This window comes from Candoia aspera, chromosome 1 (genome assembly GCF_035149785.1).
Source record: "Candoia aspera isolate rCanAsp1 chromosome 1, rCanAsp1.hap2, whole genome shotgun sequence".
NCBI lineage: Eukaryota > Metazoa > Chordata > Lepidosauria > Squamata > Boidae > Candoia > Candoia aspera.
In genome coordinates this window covers 283460436-283478557 of record NC_086153.1, presented here as the reverse complement: position 1 = coordinate 283478557, position 18122 = coordinate 283460436, and the positions used below count along the sequence as shown (strand labels likewise).

The 18122-nt window shown below is 36.6% G+C and overlaps 1 protein-coding gene across 1 annotated transcript in view; it reads left to right on the top strand.

Moving 5' to 3' along the window:
* Positions 1 to 18122, top strand: part of RYR3 (ryanodine receptor 3) — a 346984-nt gene that overhangs the window by 182192 nt on the left and 146670 nt on the right. The window contains exons 41-48 of the mRNA XM_063289977.1: positions 1733 to 2006; positions 3518 to 3632; positions 10604 to 10733; positions 11970 to 12073; positions 12890 to 13025; positions 13986 to 14166; positions 15838 to 15946; positions 17146 to 17266. Coding sequence (XP_063146047.1) covers positions 1733 to 2006; positions 3518 to 3632; positions 10604 to 10733; positions 11970 to 12073; positions 12890 to 13025; positions 13986 to 14166; positions 15838 to 15946; positions 17146 to 17266 — 1170 coding nt within the window. The remainder of the gene's footprint in view (positions 1 to 1732; positions 2007 to 3517; positions 3633 to 10603; positions 10734 to 11969; positions 12074 to 12889; positions 13026 to 13985; positions 14167 to 15837; positions 15947 to 17145; positions 17267 to 18122) is intronic.

The window sequence follows — 18122 nt, the reverse complement described above, 5'->3', positions numbered from 1 at the left end:
GTCTCCATTTATTATATAGTATAACCCCAGTGTCAGGAGCTGGATATCGACCCCACAGCCAATCTCCAGAGGCCTCAGCTTTATTCCTCCCTGCAACAATTGTTATCTTCTCCAGGAATGACAACAGCAAAAAAAAAAAACAAGACAAAACAAAACAAAACAAAACAAAAAACAAAAAAACAGCCTCAGGTTGCCTTGAGCTGAACTGGTATCAGAAGAGGGCAGATCGATAATGTGTCCAGTTAGGAAGATAAAAAGTAAATATTTGCAGGTTTTGGTTACATTCAGTGGTTAACACATATCTTGGAAAAATTAGGACCTTTCCAAAAGTCTGTCATCAGTAACAACTGAGTTTGTTTAGCAGTGAACTATTATGTGGAAATAGTAAAATTGAAAAATTCTTTCTTGGCTTTGAAATATTAGTTGTTACATATTAATGTGGTGGTCATATTTAGCAAAAGTATAACTTTTCCCCACCGCAAATGGAGCAAATTTTTCAGTCACCTTAATAAAAGATCTCCTAGATGCACTAAAGGATTGTGCCAACTTCCTTTAATTGCACCAATCTTGCTGTCATTCATATTTCAAGCAATGCTTGCCAGTATATTTGTATTTCAGCTTTGGGCTGAGATGAATTAGCTATGACTTTCTGTGCACAGAGCCTCTTTGCTTCTCATTTCAGGCATGTAAAAATCCAACAAGGAACTCTTAATAACCATCATTTGTCATATTTTCATGCCTGGGAAAAAATGATTACTACTTCTGGAAAAAGTCAAAATATTAAACTTTAGTTGCCTTAGTGCTATTTATCCCATTAATATGTGTGCACACATATATAATAGGCAGTGCTGTCATGATTTACATTAATTTGGCTCAAAAGTAAACTGAAGAACATTAATTTGGCTCAGAAGTAAATTGAATTTATTTATTTCTCCCCAAATAAGCAAATTCAGGGATTATGATGTTTGTACGTTTGAAGTGAATAAAGGCAACGTGAGCCTTATCTGTGAATTCGATAGTACAAGATTTGGTGATATTTCTGGGGAGAAAAAAAAAGAATAAAAGAATAAAATGATACTGAAGTGACAGCCAGTGGGAGTGACAGCAAGCTAGAGTCTTGTTTACTGCCATCAAAAGCCAGACAGTAGGAAGCAGAGAGGTGTATGAGTATGTGGCTTGAATGTCTGTTGGAATTATTTGATGTGCATTCAGATGTCATGAGTAGAAGTATCTCCTGAATGTATGTTGTCTGATAATTCAGTGATCCAAACATTTGTGCTCCTTTTATTGCAAAAGGCATAGTCATTTACTCCTTCCCTCATGCATGGGTATCCACAGGAGGTCAAGAGAGGGCAGATGATAACATGTGTGACACATTGTCAGCCTGAAAGTGATGCAACTTATGTACATGGAATAGATGCATGATGTCATTGCAGAATTGTACCATTTGCATGATGATGCCACAATGCACATGCTATCATTCCAATGTACTCTAATTGTGACTTGTTATGGACACTGCTGTTTTCATGTAATGTTGCCATAGGGGTTGGAGGCAGGGCTGTGGCTACCAGCTGTTCCCTCCCAAAATAAAATTCTAAATTCTAAACTCTTGAAGTAATCACTGCTAATTACAATTTCAGATTCTCTAATTCCAACAAATTTTTGACAAGCTTTTTCTGTCATGAATAGTTTGTATTTTCTGTTTTTCTCTACCTTTCCCCTTCCATTGCAGCTACACTGAAAATGCTGATATCTCAAACTATGGTTTGTTGGGCCCAGGAAGATCAGATCCAAGATCCAGAATTAGTTCGTATTATGTTTAACTTACTTCGAAGGCAGTATGATAGCATTGGTGAACTGCTGCAAGCTCTGAGGAAATCCTATACTATAAGTGCTGCTTCTGTGCAAGACACAATCAACTTATTAGCAGCATTGGGACAAATTCGTTCACTTCTTAGTGTTCGAATGGGAAAAGAAGAAGAATTGCTAATGATTAATGGCCTAGGGTAAGAAATAAACATTTTAATGCCTTAAAGAGCCAGTTTGGTCTAGTGGTTAAGGCAATGGGCTAGAAACCAGGAGCCAGTGAGTTCTAGTCCTGTCTTAGGCATGAAAGCCGGCTGGGTGACCTTGGGCCAGTCACTCTCTCTCAGCCCAACCCACCTCACAGGGTTGTTGTTGTGGGGAAAAATAGGAGGAAGAGGGAGTATTAGGTATGTTCCTCGCCTTGAGTTATTTATAAAAATAATAAAGGCGGGATAGAAAATAAATAAATAAAAAACAACATTACAGTTAGACCATTAAGCTTTGTTGATTCTTAGTTAAGATATATCCTAAGCGATTCTCAAACCTGATTATTTTTCTTATGAGACTGTTTGTGTTCAGATACTCACTGGTGTACCTACTTCAGGATTCTCTGTGGCAAAGGTCCTCCAGGGCCTAAGGTACAAGGTTTTTTCAAACCACCTCTGTTGATCAAATAACATATCCCATTAATGTTATAACAGGCAAATGGCCTTCTTGTTGTCATATTAGTTATGTTGTCCCATACATAGTAAAGTGTATGTTGTCCCATGAAGACCTGAAGGATTAGGATGGGGACAGATTGTCCTGGAGAAAACCCACCTATTGTATGTTGTTGCTAAGAATCAACACTGACCTGAGGCACATAATCAGTACTATTCCACAACAGGCCAGAACCATTCACCTGTTTCATTTATGAAACCCTAAAACTGTCATATACATATGCAAATTTAAGGAATGAAGTTGTAAGAGGTAGTTTAATCCTTCCCTTTCTGAGAGTCCTTATTCTGATCAATAATGGGAACCTGTTTAGAGTAAACAACACAAAACCCAAACCACAGCAAATCAGGAGTTTTAGCTCCTCCACATAATTAATGTAATTCAAGATTTAATCCTGAATTCTTTTTCTGTTTTAACAATCTGACTTAGATTGAATTTGAGAACTTCTCCATACAAAGCTTGTCACTTACTATTAAGTATTGTTGCAGAATGCTGGGAAAGCCTTTAGCCCAGGAGAGGTCAAAAAAGTCACACACCAAGCATTTCTATAAAAATAATTTATTTACAGAAAACAAAAACAAAAGCAAAACATTTAAAGGACCTAGCTCCCTTTTTGGAGCAAGCCTTGCTGAGCTACATTTCCAGTGAGAGAAAAAGAAGAAGTGAGAAGACAAGTCCGGGCAGGTCCTCCCCCCAGGCTATTTTGCATGAAGCACGTGAGAGGAGACAATCACTTGCAACCTTTCACCCAGCCAAATGATTAGGTATAATAGTAGCTTAATCTATTAGTAGGAAAACCTCAACAAGTATGGCCTCAGTAAAGTAGGCAAGAAAAAAGCTGTCTTGTTTATGACACTAAACTTGCAATCTCTGTTACCATCTTAGAATTAGAATGTAAATATTCTCATTCTTTTCCAATATGTTTTGAATTGTGAAATAAAAAATGGTGCTGTTGTAAAATAAACAAAATGACTACCTTTCATTTTTCTCTCAGAGATATAATGAACAACAAAGTATTTTATCAGCATCCTAATCTCATGAGAGTCCTGGGGATGCATGAGACAGTCATGGAAGTAATGGTAAATGTGCTTGGAGGAGACAAATCTCAGGTAATTTCACTAGTATTTTTGGTATTCTATGCTTACGGTAGGTGAGAGGTATATTGCTATGCACATGTAAGAAAGTGAAAGCTATTGCTTGAATTTAAGGTGGAATGAATTGAATGAAATGAACTGTGAATTGTCTGTGCAGTTTCTTTCCTTAAAAAATGACTATACAGTATTTGCATATAAAAGATGTTGGAAGTTTAGAATATCTTATTTTTATTATTGTTCTACTGAAACTATTTAAGAAACATGCTCTTATATTAATCACATTTTAATACCTATCTTTATATGTAGTTTTCATATAATTTCAAAGGCTGCAATCTGGCGCTCAGCCACACCCTTGTCTTAAATTTAGATGATAATTCCTGGCTGAGTTAAAAGTGGAGGGAGGAGCAGTTTTCATTGATTCTGCTTTCCTGTTGCACTGTTACTTGTGTTGATATTCTTGGTTCATTTTCTATGTCCTATCCCCAAATCTTCACTGCAGTAGAAGGAGGTTCTAAGATACTGAACAAGGTGATCCTAAAGGCTGCAGAGGCAACTGGGTGGTATGCATCCAACCTTTTTTTAATTAGTAGGGTTCTAACAGTACATGTTAAAAGGTGTACAAAAGATGTGAAAAAATGTACATGTGCTTGAAGCATTGCAGTTTTGGTAAGAATCCAGTGCAGATAAATTCTAATATGCTAAAGATATCGTGAGAGTTGAAAATAAAAGCTCAGAGGAAAAATCAGATAATAACAGTCCAGAATGATTGGTTAAAATCATCTCCCTTTCTAGAAGTAGTTTCCTGCTAAAATATACTAACCCTCATAGCTCCAGAGGATTCTGGAGGAAACAGATTATCTAGACCCCTTTCAGTCAGGTTTCAGGCCAGGTTATGCGACAGAAATGGCATTGGTTGCACTTACGGATGATCTCTGGCAGGAGCGGGATGGGGGCAGTGCATTCATCCTGGCTCTTCTTGACTTCTCAGTGGCTTTCGATACCATCGACCATGGTATCCTTTTGGGGCAGCTCAGGGAGTTGGGGGTGGGCAGCGTGGTTTTGCGCTGGTTCACCTCCTTCCTCCAGGGCTGGTCCCAATTGGTGGTGATAGGGAGCAAGAGATCCAACCCTCGGCCCCTCCTTTGTGGGGTGCCGCAGTGTTCGGTTCTCTCTCTTCTCCTATTCAACATCTACATGAAACCACTGGGTGAGATCATCCATCATCACAGGATGAGGTATCATCAGTATGCTGATGATACTCAGTTATATATCTCCATCCTGGGTGAAGTAAGTGATGCTGTAACTGCCCGGGTGCCTGGGGGGTGTAGGAGTCTGGATGGGGAACAACAGTCTTCAGGTGAACCCTGGTAAGATGGAGTAGCTGTGGGTTAATGGCTCTTCCATATCCGGGACTCTGTCATCCTTGGTTCTGGGGTTGCACTGCCCCAGACAGACCCGGTGTGTTATCTGGGGGTCCTCCTGGACTCACAGCTCCTGCTCAAAGAGCAGGTGGCAGCTGTGGCCAGGAGAGCCTTCTCACAGCTATGTGCTGTGCACCAGTTACACCCTTTCCTGGATCGGGAGGCCCTTTGAACAGTCACTCATGCCCTTATTATCTCCCACATAGACTATTGCAATGTGCTGTACATGGGGCTAACCTTGAAGAGTATCTGGAACCTTTAGCTGGTCCAGAATTCAGCCGCATGGGCTGTTTTTGGTGCCCCTAGAAGGCACTGGTTGCCAGTTTGCTTCCAGGTCCAATTAAAGGTGTTGGTTATCACCTTTAAAGCCCTACATGGCATGGGGCCAGGATACCCGAGGGACTGCCTCTCCCCCATTACATCAGCCTGTTCCACCTGATCATTCAGAGAGGGCATGTTGCGAACCCCGTCTGCAAGAGAATTTCGTTTGGTGGGGTCCAGGAAGTGGGCCTTCTCTGCAGTTGTGCCCACCCTGTGTAACATGTTGCCCCCAGAGGTGAGGTTAGCCCCATTGCTCCTGACTTTCCAGAGGAACCTGAAGACCTGGCTCTGCTGCCTCACTTGGGACAGAGAAGGGAGTCGCTCCGCATGAGGATGGCTGATACCTTAGAGCACTCCTCCCACATATGGACTGTATTAGACCCTCCTGCCACTTGGATTTTATTCTCATTTTTATTTTTATCTTAAGTGTAATTATATATTTATATATTGTATTTATATTTTATGCTTGTTGTTTTAATTGATTATTTTATTGTAAACTGCCCAGAGTTCCTCCGATGGGAGGAGATGGGTGGGTAAAAATCAAATCAAATCAAATCAAATCAAATCAATAAATAAATAAATAAAATACTGATGTATTTGCATTTTGAAATAATTGTTAGTTCATTGGTGTTCAGTCCAATTTCAATTTGGATTACATTAACTAAAATTTCTATCCATAACAAGTGTATAGCTGAAGTCAGTGGGTTTATGCAGGTACCTAACTTGTTTTAGATTGTATCTTTGTTTACTGTTCATTGAGAATCTGTGTGACACTATTTTGTTTTAAGTCCCAGGTTGAAAACATTGCAAAATTTAGGGGAGAGCATGACTTTACTGCTGGTTCGAATTCAAGACCCCATGATTTGGTTATTGCTTTTTTCCCCCTAGGATGCATAATCCAACACTTGGACACTCAATGGGTAGTTGGGAAAGTCAATCTATATTGGCCCATCTAAGTGTTACATTTTATATCTCATTTGTGTGATGTTGGAAAAAAGTTCACAGCAAAAGGAAGCACGTCCCCAAAGCCTACAATCAAAAATGGGTCACAGCACAATTGTGGGCTCATTTTTGACACAAATAGGAGAAAAACATTTACAATAGGAAGATGATAAACACACACAATATCCAGTGTGCAGTAGAGTGGCAGTGTTCTTAAGATAAAGTAACTGTCTTTTCAACTCACATGGAAGCTTATGAAAGAAAGTTGATTTCACTGAAGAAAGAAGCTTTACTCCATTTGCAGTGAGAGCTATTGCTGACATTACTCTGTGTTTTAGTTTGTACTTTTTATGTCACTTTCTCATGAATGGCTGTTTGCTGTCTTATCTGTATACGCCAGTGTTTCTCAACCTTGGAAACTTTAAGATGGGTGGACTCCAACTCCCAGAATGCTGGCTGGAGAATTCTGGGAGTTGAAGTCCACACATCTTAAAGTTCCCAAGGTTGAGAAAAACTGGTATACACTGTAATCCATTTGTAATTTTTCCTATTCTGTCCATATACAATTAATAGAAAATTTATTATCAAAATAAATTTATTTCATTAGTAGATTGCATGTATAACCGCTGTCAGAAATTAGTTTATAGAGTACACTTGCCCCTTGACACTTTTGTGATTATTGGAGGAAGTTTGATAGTGATGGATTATGCATTTTGTTCTTCAAACGTACGGTTTGAAAATAATTTCATATGACTTTCCCATCACCGAATCTGAAAGTAGAAATAAAATCACAAGATTTCTGCTATATCCTTCTAACGTGTGACATTTTGTTCCACTGCAAAGCTACCTACTTAGCTTTAAGTACTGTTGGCTGAATGTCACAAATCCTGCAATGTAATTATATAAATGTAGCCCACGCATCTATATACATATTGTTAAAAATTGAAGCAATTTTAATTTAATACTGATAATAAAAATGGTGAAAAATGATACTCTCTCACTAAGAAAAAAAATAAGACAGTACCTGTACATGTTCACATTTTAATTCTTTTCTCAGACTCAGTCAGATGATATGATGTTAAAATTAGCAGGAAAAAAATCCTCATAAAATAATTGCCTGCTGTCAGCAAGATTTGCTGCGATAGAGTACCATTTATCTTTATTCAAGCTGCTGAATTCTAAAGTAATTTCAATGCAGATACTTCGGGAGGTTTAATGATTATTGTAGTGCTCTGCTATTTGACACTTGAATGATTGCAGCATTTTACTCAGAAATGTATGTGACAAATGTTTTAAGATGTCAGGAGAGAATTGCTAATGGCTTTGAGTATTGACCCAGACATGTCCTCTATGCTGCAAGTGTTTTTAGTGTTACATAGAAATTGCTGGTTTTTCACTTCTGTTATTACACATATGGTAATATAGAAATATTGTGAATTTCTCATAAATATTTGGATTGAGAGATAGTGGCTTCTCCAAAGTCAACTAATGATTTTGTGGTTGAGTAGAAGCTTGAACCTGGGGTTTTACAGACCAAATCCAGCACTTTAATCACTACATTACAGTCTTTCTAGGACAGAGAGTGAAGAGCAAATTGCATCTCCAGAATATATAATAGGGTCGCATGATAGATACTTCTTTGAAAGTTCCAGCAATTATTTATACCAATGATACAAATATTATAGCATATGAAGATATAGGCATCCAGCCTATGCTCCAGTATTTTGACTTTTGGCAGTCACATTAAAAAAGAATGGTAAATCTAATGCATCTTTCTAATTTTCCTTTAGAAAAAATCAAGCCAGCAATCAGCACAAGTTCCAAGATTCCCCTATCATATTTTAATTGTGAGGACTTTAAATCTAAGGATTTAACAATGAAGTTTGCCATAACTTTACATACAAACATACCTACTATGCATAACCTTCACCTATTTTTTGGGGTGAGGTAAATCGTATGATGAGACCACAACAAAAGAAATAGTAATCTAAAGAAATTAAAAGCATGAGATAAGAAAAAGGAAGTAAAGCATAGCTAAAACTAATTTACAACAACATAGTTCATTATACTCCTCCACATCTTCCTATAATTGCAAAGCATTCTTACTTTAGTCATGTCCACTGATACATATGTTGCCCTTTTCTGCTTTAAATTTCTTAACATCTCTTCCCATTTCTACTGCATTTAACTTACTTTTATGTTTCTCATGTTATATCCAGCTCTCACTTCCATATAAAAAGTAGGCATGAACATGCCTTTATACACAGGCATTTTCACCATTTTTGACAAATGTTAATTTCTTGCAATAGATAACTACCCAATATATTTCTCCCAGGATGTGCGTATCTTAAAAATTCTTCATTTATTCTCTCATATTTAGTAAACGTTCTTCCAATATACATACTGAAAATTCACAAACTTGCCCTAGTTTTCTCTTTTATGTATACATTCAATTGTTCATTCAATTTTACCTGTAAAACACAGCCCTGACCCATGTTTCCCCATTGGAACAACTGTCTGATCTCCTGCTCTGGCATGTCATTCCTGGGAATCCTGCTCATGAAACTGACCTTGGACTGGCTAACAAACCTGACTTGGCTTTCTGAACTTTAAACTGGATTTTGACTTCTCTTATGCATGCTCCTGTTGAAAGTGAAACCACGCAGGCAATATGCTTCAATCTGGCCCAGATCACATTCATTCTGAAAGTGACATAATGTTCCCTAAAACACATCTGGTTCTTCCATTATCATTATTCACTGGAAAATAACATGTGATTCTCACCAAATGATGGATTCCTACATTCCTATACACATTCATAACAATCTAGGTGACTTTAATTCATATTTTCTTATATACAAATAACACTTTAAATGATAATTAAACCTATTTCTTCACATCCTTGCATGTATTCATGAGCTCTAGTCTGGACTACCTTCATTCAGATGAATTGCATCCCTCCCTTTTCTCTTAATTTCACAGATGCATTATATGTATATGTATATGTATATGTATATGTATTCATATTCATTCATTTTATTTGTTCCCATATTTTTACTATTCATTCCTTTTACATTCCAAGTTGTAATCTTAATTTAAATATTGGCCTCTACCACCCACCATGACTTTAGCCAGTCAAAGCTTTTATATACATTTTGGGCATGCTTAAGAGTCAAGGCCTTTGGAACATTCTGTCCCCAGAGGTGAGGTGGGTCCCTTTGCTCCTGGCCTTCTGGAAGGATTTGGAAACCTGGTTCTGCCGCCTCGCCTGAGATGGGCAATAGCTGTTCCTGGGGGTGGCTGGTGTCGTAGAGTCCTCCCTACCGAATGTAATCTCCCCCACTTGGATTTTATATTTATATTTATTATTTTAGTATCTTGGTTGCATACTTTGTAATTTTATACGTTGATGCTTTTAAATGGTTAATTTTATTGTAAACCTCCCAGAGTCCCCCTTTTCAGGGTGAGATGGGCAGTGATAGAAATTGGAATAATGAATGAATAAATAAGTAAATAAATAAATAAATAAATGGGAATAAGGGAGTCAAAAAAATGAGCACCCAGCAGGGATTATGGCTAAGGAGGGAAATTATTTAAACATTATAGCCTGGAGATGTCTAAATGATCTATTTATAGTGCTCAGTAGTATAAAATTCATGAAACAGAAAATTTAAACTACAATATTGTAATATTTAGAGAAATGCACTGAGGTTTTAACGTGACTTAATATTTGACCAATGGGACACAGTGGCGCTGTGGGTTAAACCGCTGAGCTGTTGAGCTTGCCGATCAGAAGATCGGCAGTTCGAATCCGCGTGACAGGGTGAGCTCTTGTTGCTAGTCCCAGCTCCTGTCAACCTAGCAGTTCGAAAACATGCAAATGTGAGTAGATTAATAGGTACTGGTAACGGCGTTCCATTTAGTCATGCAGGCCACATGAGCACAGAAGTGTCTATGGACAAACGCCAGCTCTTTGGCTTTGAAATGGAAATGAGCACCGCCCCCTAGATTTGGACATGATTGGACTTAATGTCAAGGGAAACCTTTACTTTTACCTAATATTTGACCAATCTACTCCAATGATATAGGCCCAATAAACTTATATAATTACCAATCAATAGGAGGGAGAAGATCTCCTATTGTCTCAAATTACAGCAAGTTACAATGATCTTCAGTCCATAGTTCCTGAATTTCTTTTCTCATACTTCATATTAAAGTAATTAGTGCAAACATCAGAGGAGAAAGCTTTGAGTATTTGAATAGAAAATGTATGCATTGTTTGACAGTGTTTTTCTTCCACAGATTGCTTTTCCTAAAATGGTAGCAAGTTGTTGTCGGTTTCTTTGCTATTTTTGCCGGATCAGTCGCCAAAACCAAAAAGCCATGTTTGAGCATTTAAGCTACTTACTTGAAAATAGCAGTGTTGGACTTGGTATGCTATTTAATTTTAATAGTCATTTGACTTAATTTGACATATCACCAGCTTAGTTTGCAACCTGCTACTTTAAATCCTAATATAACTTATTATGCATATTGATACTGTTCTTATTTATGTAACTGGTTCTTAAATAGTACTGTAGGTTAAAGAACTGAATTATAAACTTGAAGAGCTTTTTAAAAAATCATATTGTGAAAGACAGAGCAGTGTTTCTCAACCTCAGAAATTTTAAGTTGTGTGGACTTCAACTCCCAGAATTCTGGGAGGTTAAACTTTAAAATTGCTGAGATTGAGAAACACTGACATACAGCATAATGCTATTGTGTCCACATTCAGTGAGATGGACCCCAGCACATCCACGGAGTGGGAAAATTGGCTTTTCAAGCCTAAATCCTGACATATAAAAGATAAGGCATCTCAGGTGTGTTGAGATCTGGTCAACATTTGGGATGTTACACTGGTACTCTGGTTTTACTGAAATATTATTCCAGTCAGATCAGTAATCATTTCCTAATACATTTAGGCTGTAAGCGTATATCTACTTATCTGAAAGGAAGACTCATAGAACTCAATTGAAGTTTATGCTTGACCTGACCTGTTTGGACATTATTCCAGAACTGTAGCCATGATCTGTGAACCATAATAGCCCTGGACTCTATTATTTCTTGATGTTCCGTGTTTATTTTGTCTGTCCCAGAAAAAGTACATGTGTGTTTCAGAAAGTAATGGTTATTTCTTAACACTGCATAAGCGAGTGTTTGCTGTTTGCTATTAGTTTCCAGCAAACCTTTATATCGCCTTTATATGACATGTATGGTGACACACACATCAATCATGTATGGGCTGGAAAAGTATCAAGTGCTGCTTCTACTTGATCTCAGGAGTATCATGCCATTTTGATGAGCGCACAACATTCACAGTATTTTGCCACTGATATTTTGTATCTAAGTATGCAAAGTATTTGTTTTGACTAATACAATTAATAATTAAGAACAAACCAGAAAAGTGAAAGTTGATGAATTCTCTCCATTGACTAAACCACAAAATGCTGACTGAAAGCAAACCAAAAACAGCAACAACAACAATTAATGGATTCTCTCCATAAACTATGAAGAAAAATCATGAATGGTTGAACTTTATCTAACTGCAAAGTAACTGCTGCCCTCTGCTGCATAAGGCATGTAACTACATACCTGATATTTTAATTCATAATCTTGTCTTTTTCTCCAGCTTCTCCTTCTATGAGAGGGTCCACTCCACTAGATGTAGCAGCTGCTTCTGTAATGGACAATAATGAGCTTGCACTTGCACTGGAGGAGCCAGACCTAGAAAAAGTAATTATTCAATATCTTGTACCACTTTTCATTTTTGTCATAGCTTGCTATGTTCTTGGTGTTCTCTGATCTTGATTGTCTTCTTGCAGAATAGGTAACACATCGGCGTTCGGACATGAGGAAGTGAGTTTTGCTGGCTGTTTATATATAGCAGCTTGTCCTCTTACCTAATGGGGCTGTTTTTACTAGGTATATTATTTATTTTTATTGCCACCCCAGTATGGTCTCTTCATTGCAAAAATGTATCTTTTCCTGATTTATCTTGAATTATAAAGACTCGACATAGGCCCTGAGAGCAGGTGGTAGGCAGCTCACTGGATTGGTTCAGCCCAGGCAACAAAGGGGTTAGGTTTGACCTGGTGATGCTCTCAAGCATTTGGTCAGGGACTCCTGCGCCTATGAGTGTCCTTGACTGAACCCTTGGTTCATCCATAGGTCGGTCAGTGCCAGTCACTTCTTTGGGGGAGAAGAAAAGCTTTGTTTGGATTCAATCCTTCCCCTCTACCTGTATTTCTCTCAGTTCTTGTTATGAACTCCTTTTTCTTTTTCATGGCCGTAACCATTTTTATGTCTGTTAGCAAATTTGTGAAAATCGGTTTCTTCTGAGAGCAACCTCCTTTCTTCTATCTAGGTTAAAATGATTACCTCCAATGAAATTAATTCCTTCTATTCTTTACATTTTTGGAAGCTTGAAATGCATGTGCACTCATGCATCTCACCCTACTTACATAATACCACACATGTTGTATCAGCTTACTTTGATTTTGATTCCTTAGAGCCAAGATTAAGATGTTATTCATGTTTGTTATCGGACAGGTTGTAACCTACCTAGCAGGCTGTGGTCTTCAGAGCTGCCAAATGCTTTTAGCAGCAGGATACCCTGACATTGGTTGGAATCCAATAGAGGGCGAACGGTATCTCTCATTCTTAAGATTTGCTGTCTTTGTTAATGGTAATTCATTTATTTGATTTATATTACAGCTTTCTATTTAAATTTAATTTAAACACCCAAGGCACTTAAGCATAAATATTGAATTGACATGAGTTACGATTATTCTGCTGAGACTTAAGTTTCTGAGTTGTTATCCCTGCACAGCAGAATGATAGCTGAAACTGTTTTAATAGCGTATAACCATTCCAGTTGTATAGAAAAGCTTGAAAATGTATACTAAAAACGTTTGTTACCCTAGAGAATAATCTGTTTAATATGGCATATACTGTTATGAATTAGAACCTATTTCATTAAATACATGCATATAAATATATACAGGACACAGAAGTACAATATTTAGTAAATTAAGTCAGGGAGGATTTAAGTGCAGATAGTAATTATATAAAGCTTAGATGGGTGTAAACTTATTACAGTGGTCAATAGACTGTAATGGTGGAGTCTGTCTGCAAGCACATGGACAGGGCCTCTGACTCCTCTGAGGAGATTGCTGAATTGGTCACCCCCAATCTCCTGTACCCTCCACACCCCCAGGATAAATCTATTAGTATGCTGCCACCATCCATTCTATTCCAGCACAAGGTCCTCTCTGTGTTAACTTTAAACTGTATGGACCAGAATTGACTTTCTTTTCTCAGTGGCCTACCTGATGCTTGATACTGCTTTCATTTCATTTGGACCTGATTTCCAGATTCTTAGAATCAAAAATTTCTCATTCCATGGTTTTCAGTATCTTTCCCACTCAGTTCCTTCTTGGAAAATCCAAGTTCTTTCTCCTCTCCACCCCAGAATAAAATACCTGGAACAAATATATGCAAAGATCACAGAGCTTAATAATTAAGCTTTATGGGCTAAATTTTGATTGCACCTCAAAGATTACTAAGATGTCATTTCACATAGGTTTTTTGTGTTTAGGTTTATATTTTGTTCAGGTGACTGTTCTGTATTTCGGGGGATTTCTAGGTGAAAGTGTTGAAGAAAATGCCTGTGTCCTTGTCAAGCTTCTTATTCGCCGGCCAGAATGTTTTGGCCCAGCTCTCAGAGGAGAAGGAGGGAATGGTCTGCTAGCTGCTATGCAAGAAGCAATTAAAATTTCTGAGAACCCGGCTCTAGATCTTACTTCTCAGGGTTCTAAGAGAAAATTGTAAGTGAATGTAAACAGTAGGACAACATATTGTGATAAAGAATAATCTTAACTAGAAATGCCAGAAGTGTCTTATCAGTGATAGTTGTTCTATAGAATTTCAAACAGGAATGTTTGCCAGCTGTAGCAGGAGTTGAACTTGGCATCTTTCATGCTCAAGATATGTCTTTCTACTAATCATTTTTGTAATTCTGAATCTAAAAACCTGGTGTATTCTGGCAATCCTGAGATGAATCCAGAAAACATTTCTCCGGTGTTTTCATCCACTTCTCATTTCCCTTATATAACTGAATGACATTATTGAGATAAATGTTGACCCAGTACAACTGCAGGGATAATTCTGCAAGATCATTTTAGTTATAGTTCGTTAATATCTATAAGAGATATTTCTTCATAGCATATCTCCAATTATTTGCTGACAAAATGTAAAGATTCTTCAAAACACAGAAAGTAATGTAAAGCATTATACTGTACTGTATATCATAGTCCATATACATTTTAAGTTATTAATACAATAATACAATATAATACAATATTATTTAGTTAGTTGCCTGCTACATGAGAATGATTGAAAATAGTACAAAAGTAACATTTGAATTCAAATGTCAAACCACAGTTCAATAGCATTCCAGTCACTTAATGTAGAATTTTTATCTCCTGTATGAGACAAATAGAGCAACTAAGTGTCTATAAGACTCATGGAGACCCTCTGTATAACGGAACAAAATGCTGTTCGGTCTTGTGCCATATGCCCGACGTTTCCAACGTTTGCATCCATTGTTGCAGTAATTGTATCAATCCATCGCAATAGGAGTTAAACCACTCTGTTTCTGCTATGCTAGGGTCTTCCTCATTTTGGTTATTTGGAGAGGGAGAAAGTTGACATTTTCCACTTTCTCTTGCTGAATAAGATTTTCTTTGCAATCTAACTCAATATGATTAAACTAGTTTAACAAAATTCTAAAAGCAGGCAGCTGTTGTTGTTTTAAGAAAAGTTGCCAAGAGAAAAGCTATATTAAGATGAAAATCAATTAGAGCACATTCTCTCCACACAAATTATCTTACCCAGGTACTGTTATAACATCTGAAACATGTATTACAATCATCTCAACTAGTTGGAAGAGACAGCTGGGAGAGCAAAGGTAGTTGGAGTAAATTTGTAATAAGAACAAAATTAAAGCATAACACTGTGTTACTGCATCCTGACTGTAAACCAGCCCTTTCCACAATATTTTCCTTCTTCCTCTCCCTCTCCCTTTTAAAGGCTACTGAGAATTCAGTAGATATGTATATGCATGTAAGGTTTAATTAGATTTAGAAGAATGTATCAATACCAGACTACTAAATTTCTGTTCATTCCATCCTGAAAATTTACCAATATACAAACTCTTATAGGGAAGTATAGCAGGAATTTCAGCTAGAACTTGTTCTATTTATTTTATGAAAGCTCTAAATTAAGAATGGAATCCATTCTAGTTTAACATTTTGTATTTGTAACAATTTGCTGTAGAGTTAACATTAGAAGACTTATGAAAAGTATGCAACAGAAGGTAGCAAATTAGTTGAACTTCTTACACTAAAGAAGCCAAACTGCTTTTAAAAAATGATACTTTTCAAATTTTCTAAATAACCTCAATATATATTTATGCATACCTGATTTCTTTTCACTAGTCTAGAAGAAGATGAGGAAGAGGAAGAGATAGTCCACATGGGCAATGCAATAATGTCTTTCTATTCAGCTCTTATAGATTTGCTTGGCCGTTGTGCACCAGAACTGCATGTAAGTAGCCTTGTTATTTGTGCAGGGACAGGAAACTATCACATGAAATTTCTAAGTAATCAATTCATGAATTACTTCTCTAGTGTTTACAGTCAAGAGTTGATCATTCATACTCCATAAACATGCTTTGTTTCCTAAAATTACAATTTCAGTAAAAGGAAAAAGAAAATTCTATCAAATCAAGATTCAGTAATGGAATATTAGAAAAACATTTGTATAAGGAAAGTATCTCCAATGCATTCCCAGAAAAAAAGATTATCTCTCTACTGGTAAGGGAATGGGCATAATATATGGAACAAGCTCTGGATTTCTTCATCAGAACAGGAACATTTAAATCTTGTTGATATGACCACCAAGCTATCGCTATTCACTGGATAAAAAACAATGTGGTTAGCCTTAGGAACAAGCGGAAGCTATTCTCATTAGGATCCCTGACATAAAGGCGCTTGATGCTCAAGCAGATTTTATTTATTTATTTGTTAGATTTACAGACAGCTTTTCTCCAGGAGTTAATATTACTCCACACTCTTTCCTTATTCATTTAGTATATCAACTCTATCAAGAATAGAGAACCTGTGGCCCTCTGTATGTTGATGCACTAAATTCCTACTAACCCCAAGCAGCAAGGTTGGTGGTGACAAACACTCTGAATTACAATAAAGTAGTATTGGAGGGCCACAACCCTGCTTTTTCCTCTCTCCTTTTACTCCAGTCCATACCCAACCCCCACCCCTTGTAACATCAAAAGACTCCAGTTGCTCCTATTGTTCTTTGTTGCATATATCAGTATATAGCACTAATTTTAAGCCATAGAAGTATTCTTTGAATATCAATATTAAAATAAGTCTATATATTTAGAAAAGAGATCCTAATTCTGCAGAAATTGCAGAGAGTGAAGACATATTCTGCTTTATTTAAACAAAAGGAAGATGACCTTGAATTTAAGTGAATCTTCCTAAAACAAAATATTGAGAAAAGAAAAAATAAATCTGCCTCTATTACCATATTCTCAGTAATCTAAAACATTTTAAACTGGGGAAAAAAACTAGGTTGCCTTTTAGGTAAATGAAATAAATGTTTTCATCTTCCAGCATCTTGGGTTTTTGTAAAAAACAAGAAAATATTTTTGGGAAAATAATTGTTTTATCTATAATGTTTTCCTCTAAAGACAAGAAAAATAATAGAACATTATTTTACAGCTTATCCAAACTGGGAAAGGTGAAGCTATTAGAATACGTTCAATTTTGCGCTCTTTGGTGCCAACAGATGATTTAGTTGGAATTATAAGTATCCCATTAAAACTACCAACAATAAACAAAGGTAACTATGAAAGTCATTCTGGGATGGAGAATCCAAGTGGCAGATTGCTTTGTTTCATCTTGATCAGAAATTCTCCTTTATAAGCTTATGAGTAGATCATTTATAAAGTATTTTATGTTTCCGTTGCAATTATATTAATTTTAGCATCTTATAATTATATGCTCAATAATTATTTGAAATGAGGAAGAATACAAAACATTACAACATGAATTTGAATTATATTTAACCTGCTTGCTATATAAATTATATGATAATAAAACAAACATTTATTTTACATAATCTTTCTGATTATGTAATTGTCCTATATCCCAAACCATGGTGTATGTAGAGCTATATTTGGAACATTCTAGACTTTGGTTCTTGAACTCTTCACTTTCAGCTATCAATTATATAGAGGTCTTGTTGGAGGGAGGGGGGTTATTTATTTTAAAAAGCCACCTCAAAGTAGGTGATGGTAGATGACAATATGCTTTAGATAAACCATAATTTACTTTTATCTTGAATATCCATTTTGTGTGTTGGGATCTGGCATTATGATTTAACAGTACAATAATTCATAGAAACTAACAGGTCATCATCTGAAAAGTCCTTGACTTGTCTTCCTGTTTTTCAAGTAAGATTTGATCATAAACAACAAAAATGAAATTGCTGCTTTTTATTATTATCCTACAATAATAATAGCTTTTCAAGGTGGAAGAGCTATTATTTATATAGTTGAAAATAACACATTATACAGAGAAAAGATATCAGTTGGATAGAGGAAATTGCAAGGCCTGTCAAAGATCAAAAATTAGGACCTGTAAAGGGTCCAAAACAAGCAAAAACACTCCACAACAAAACTAAGATGATAGGGGTA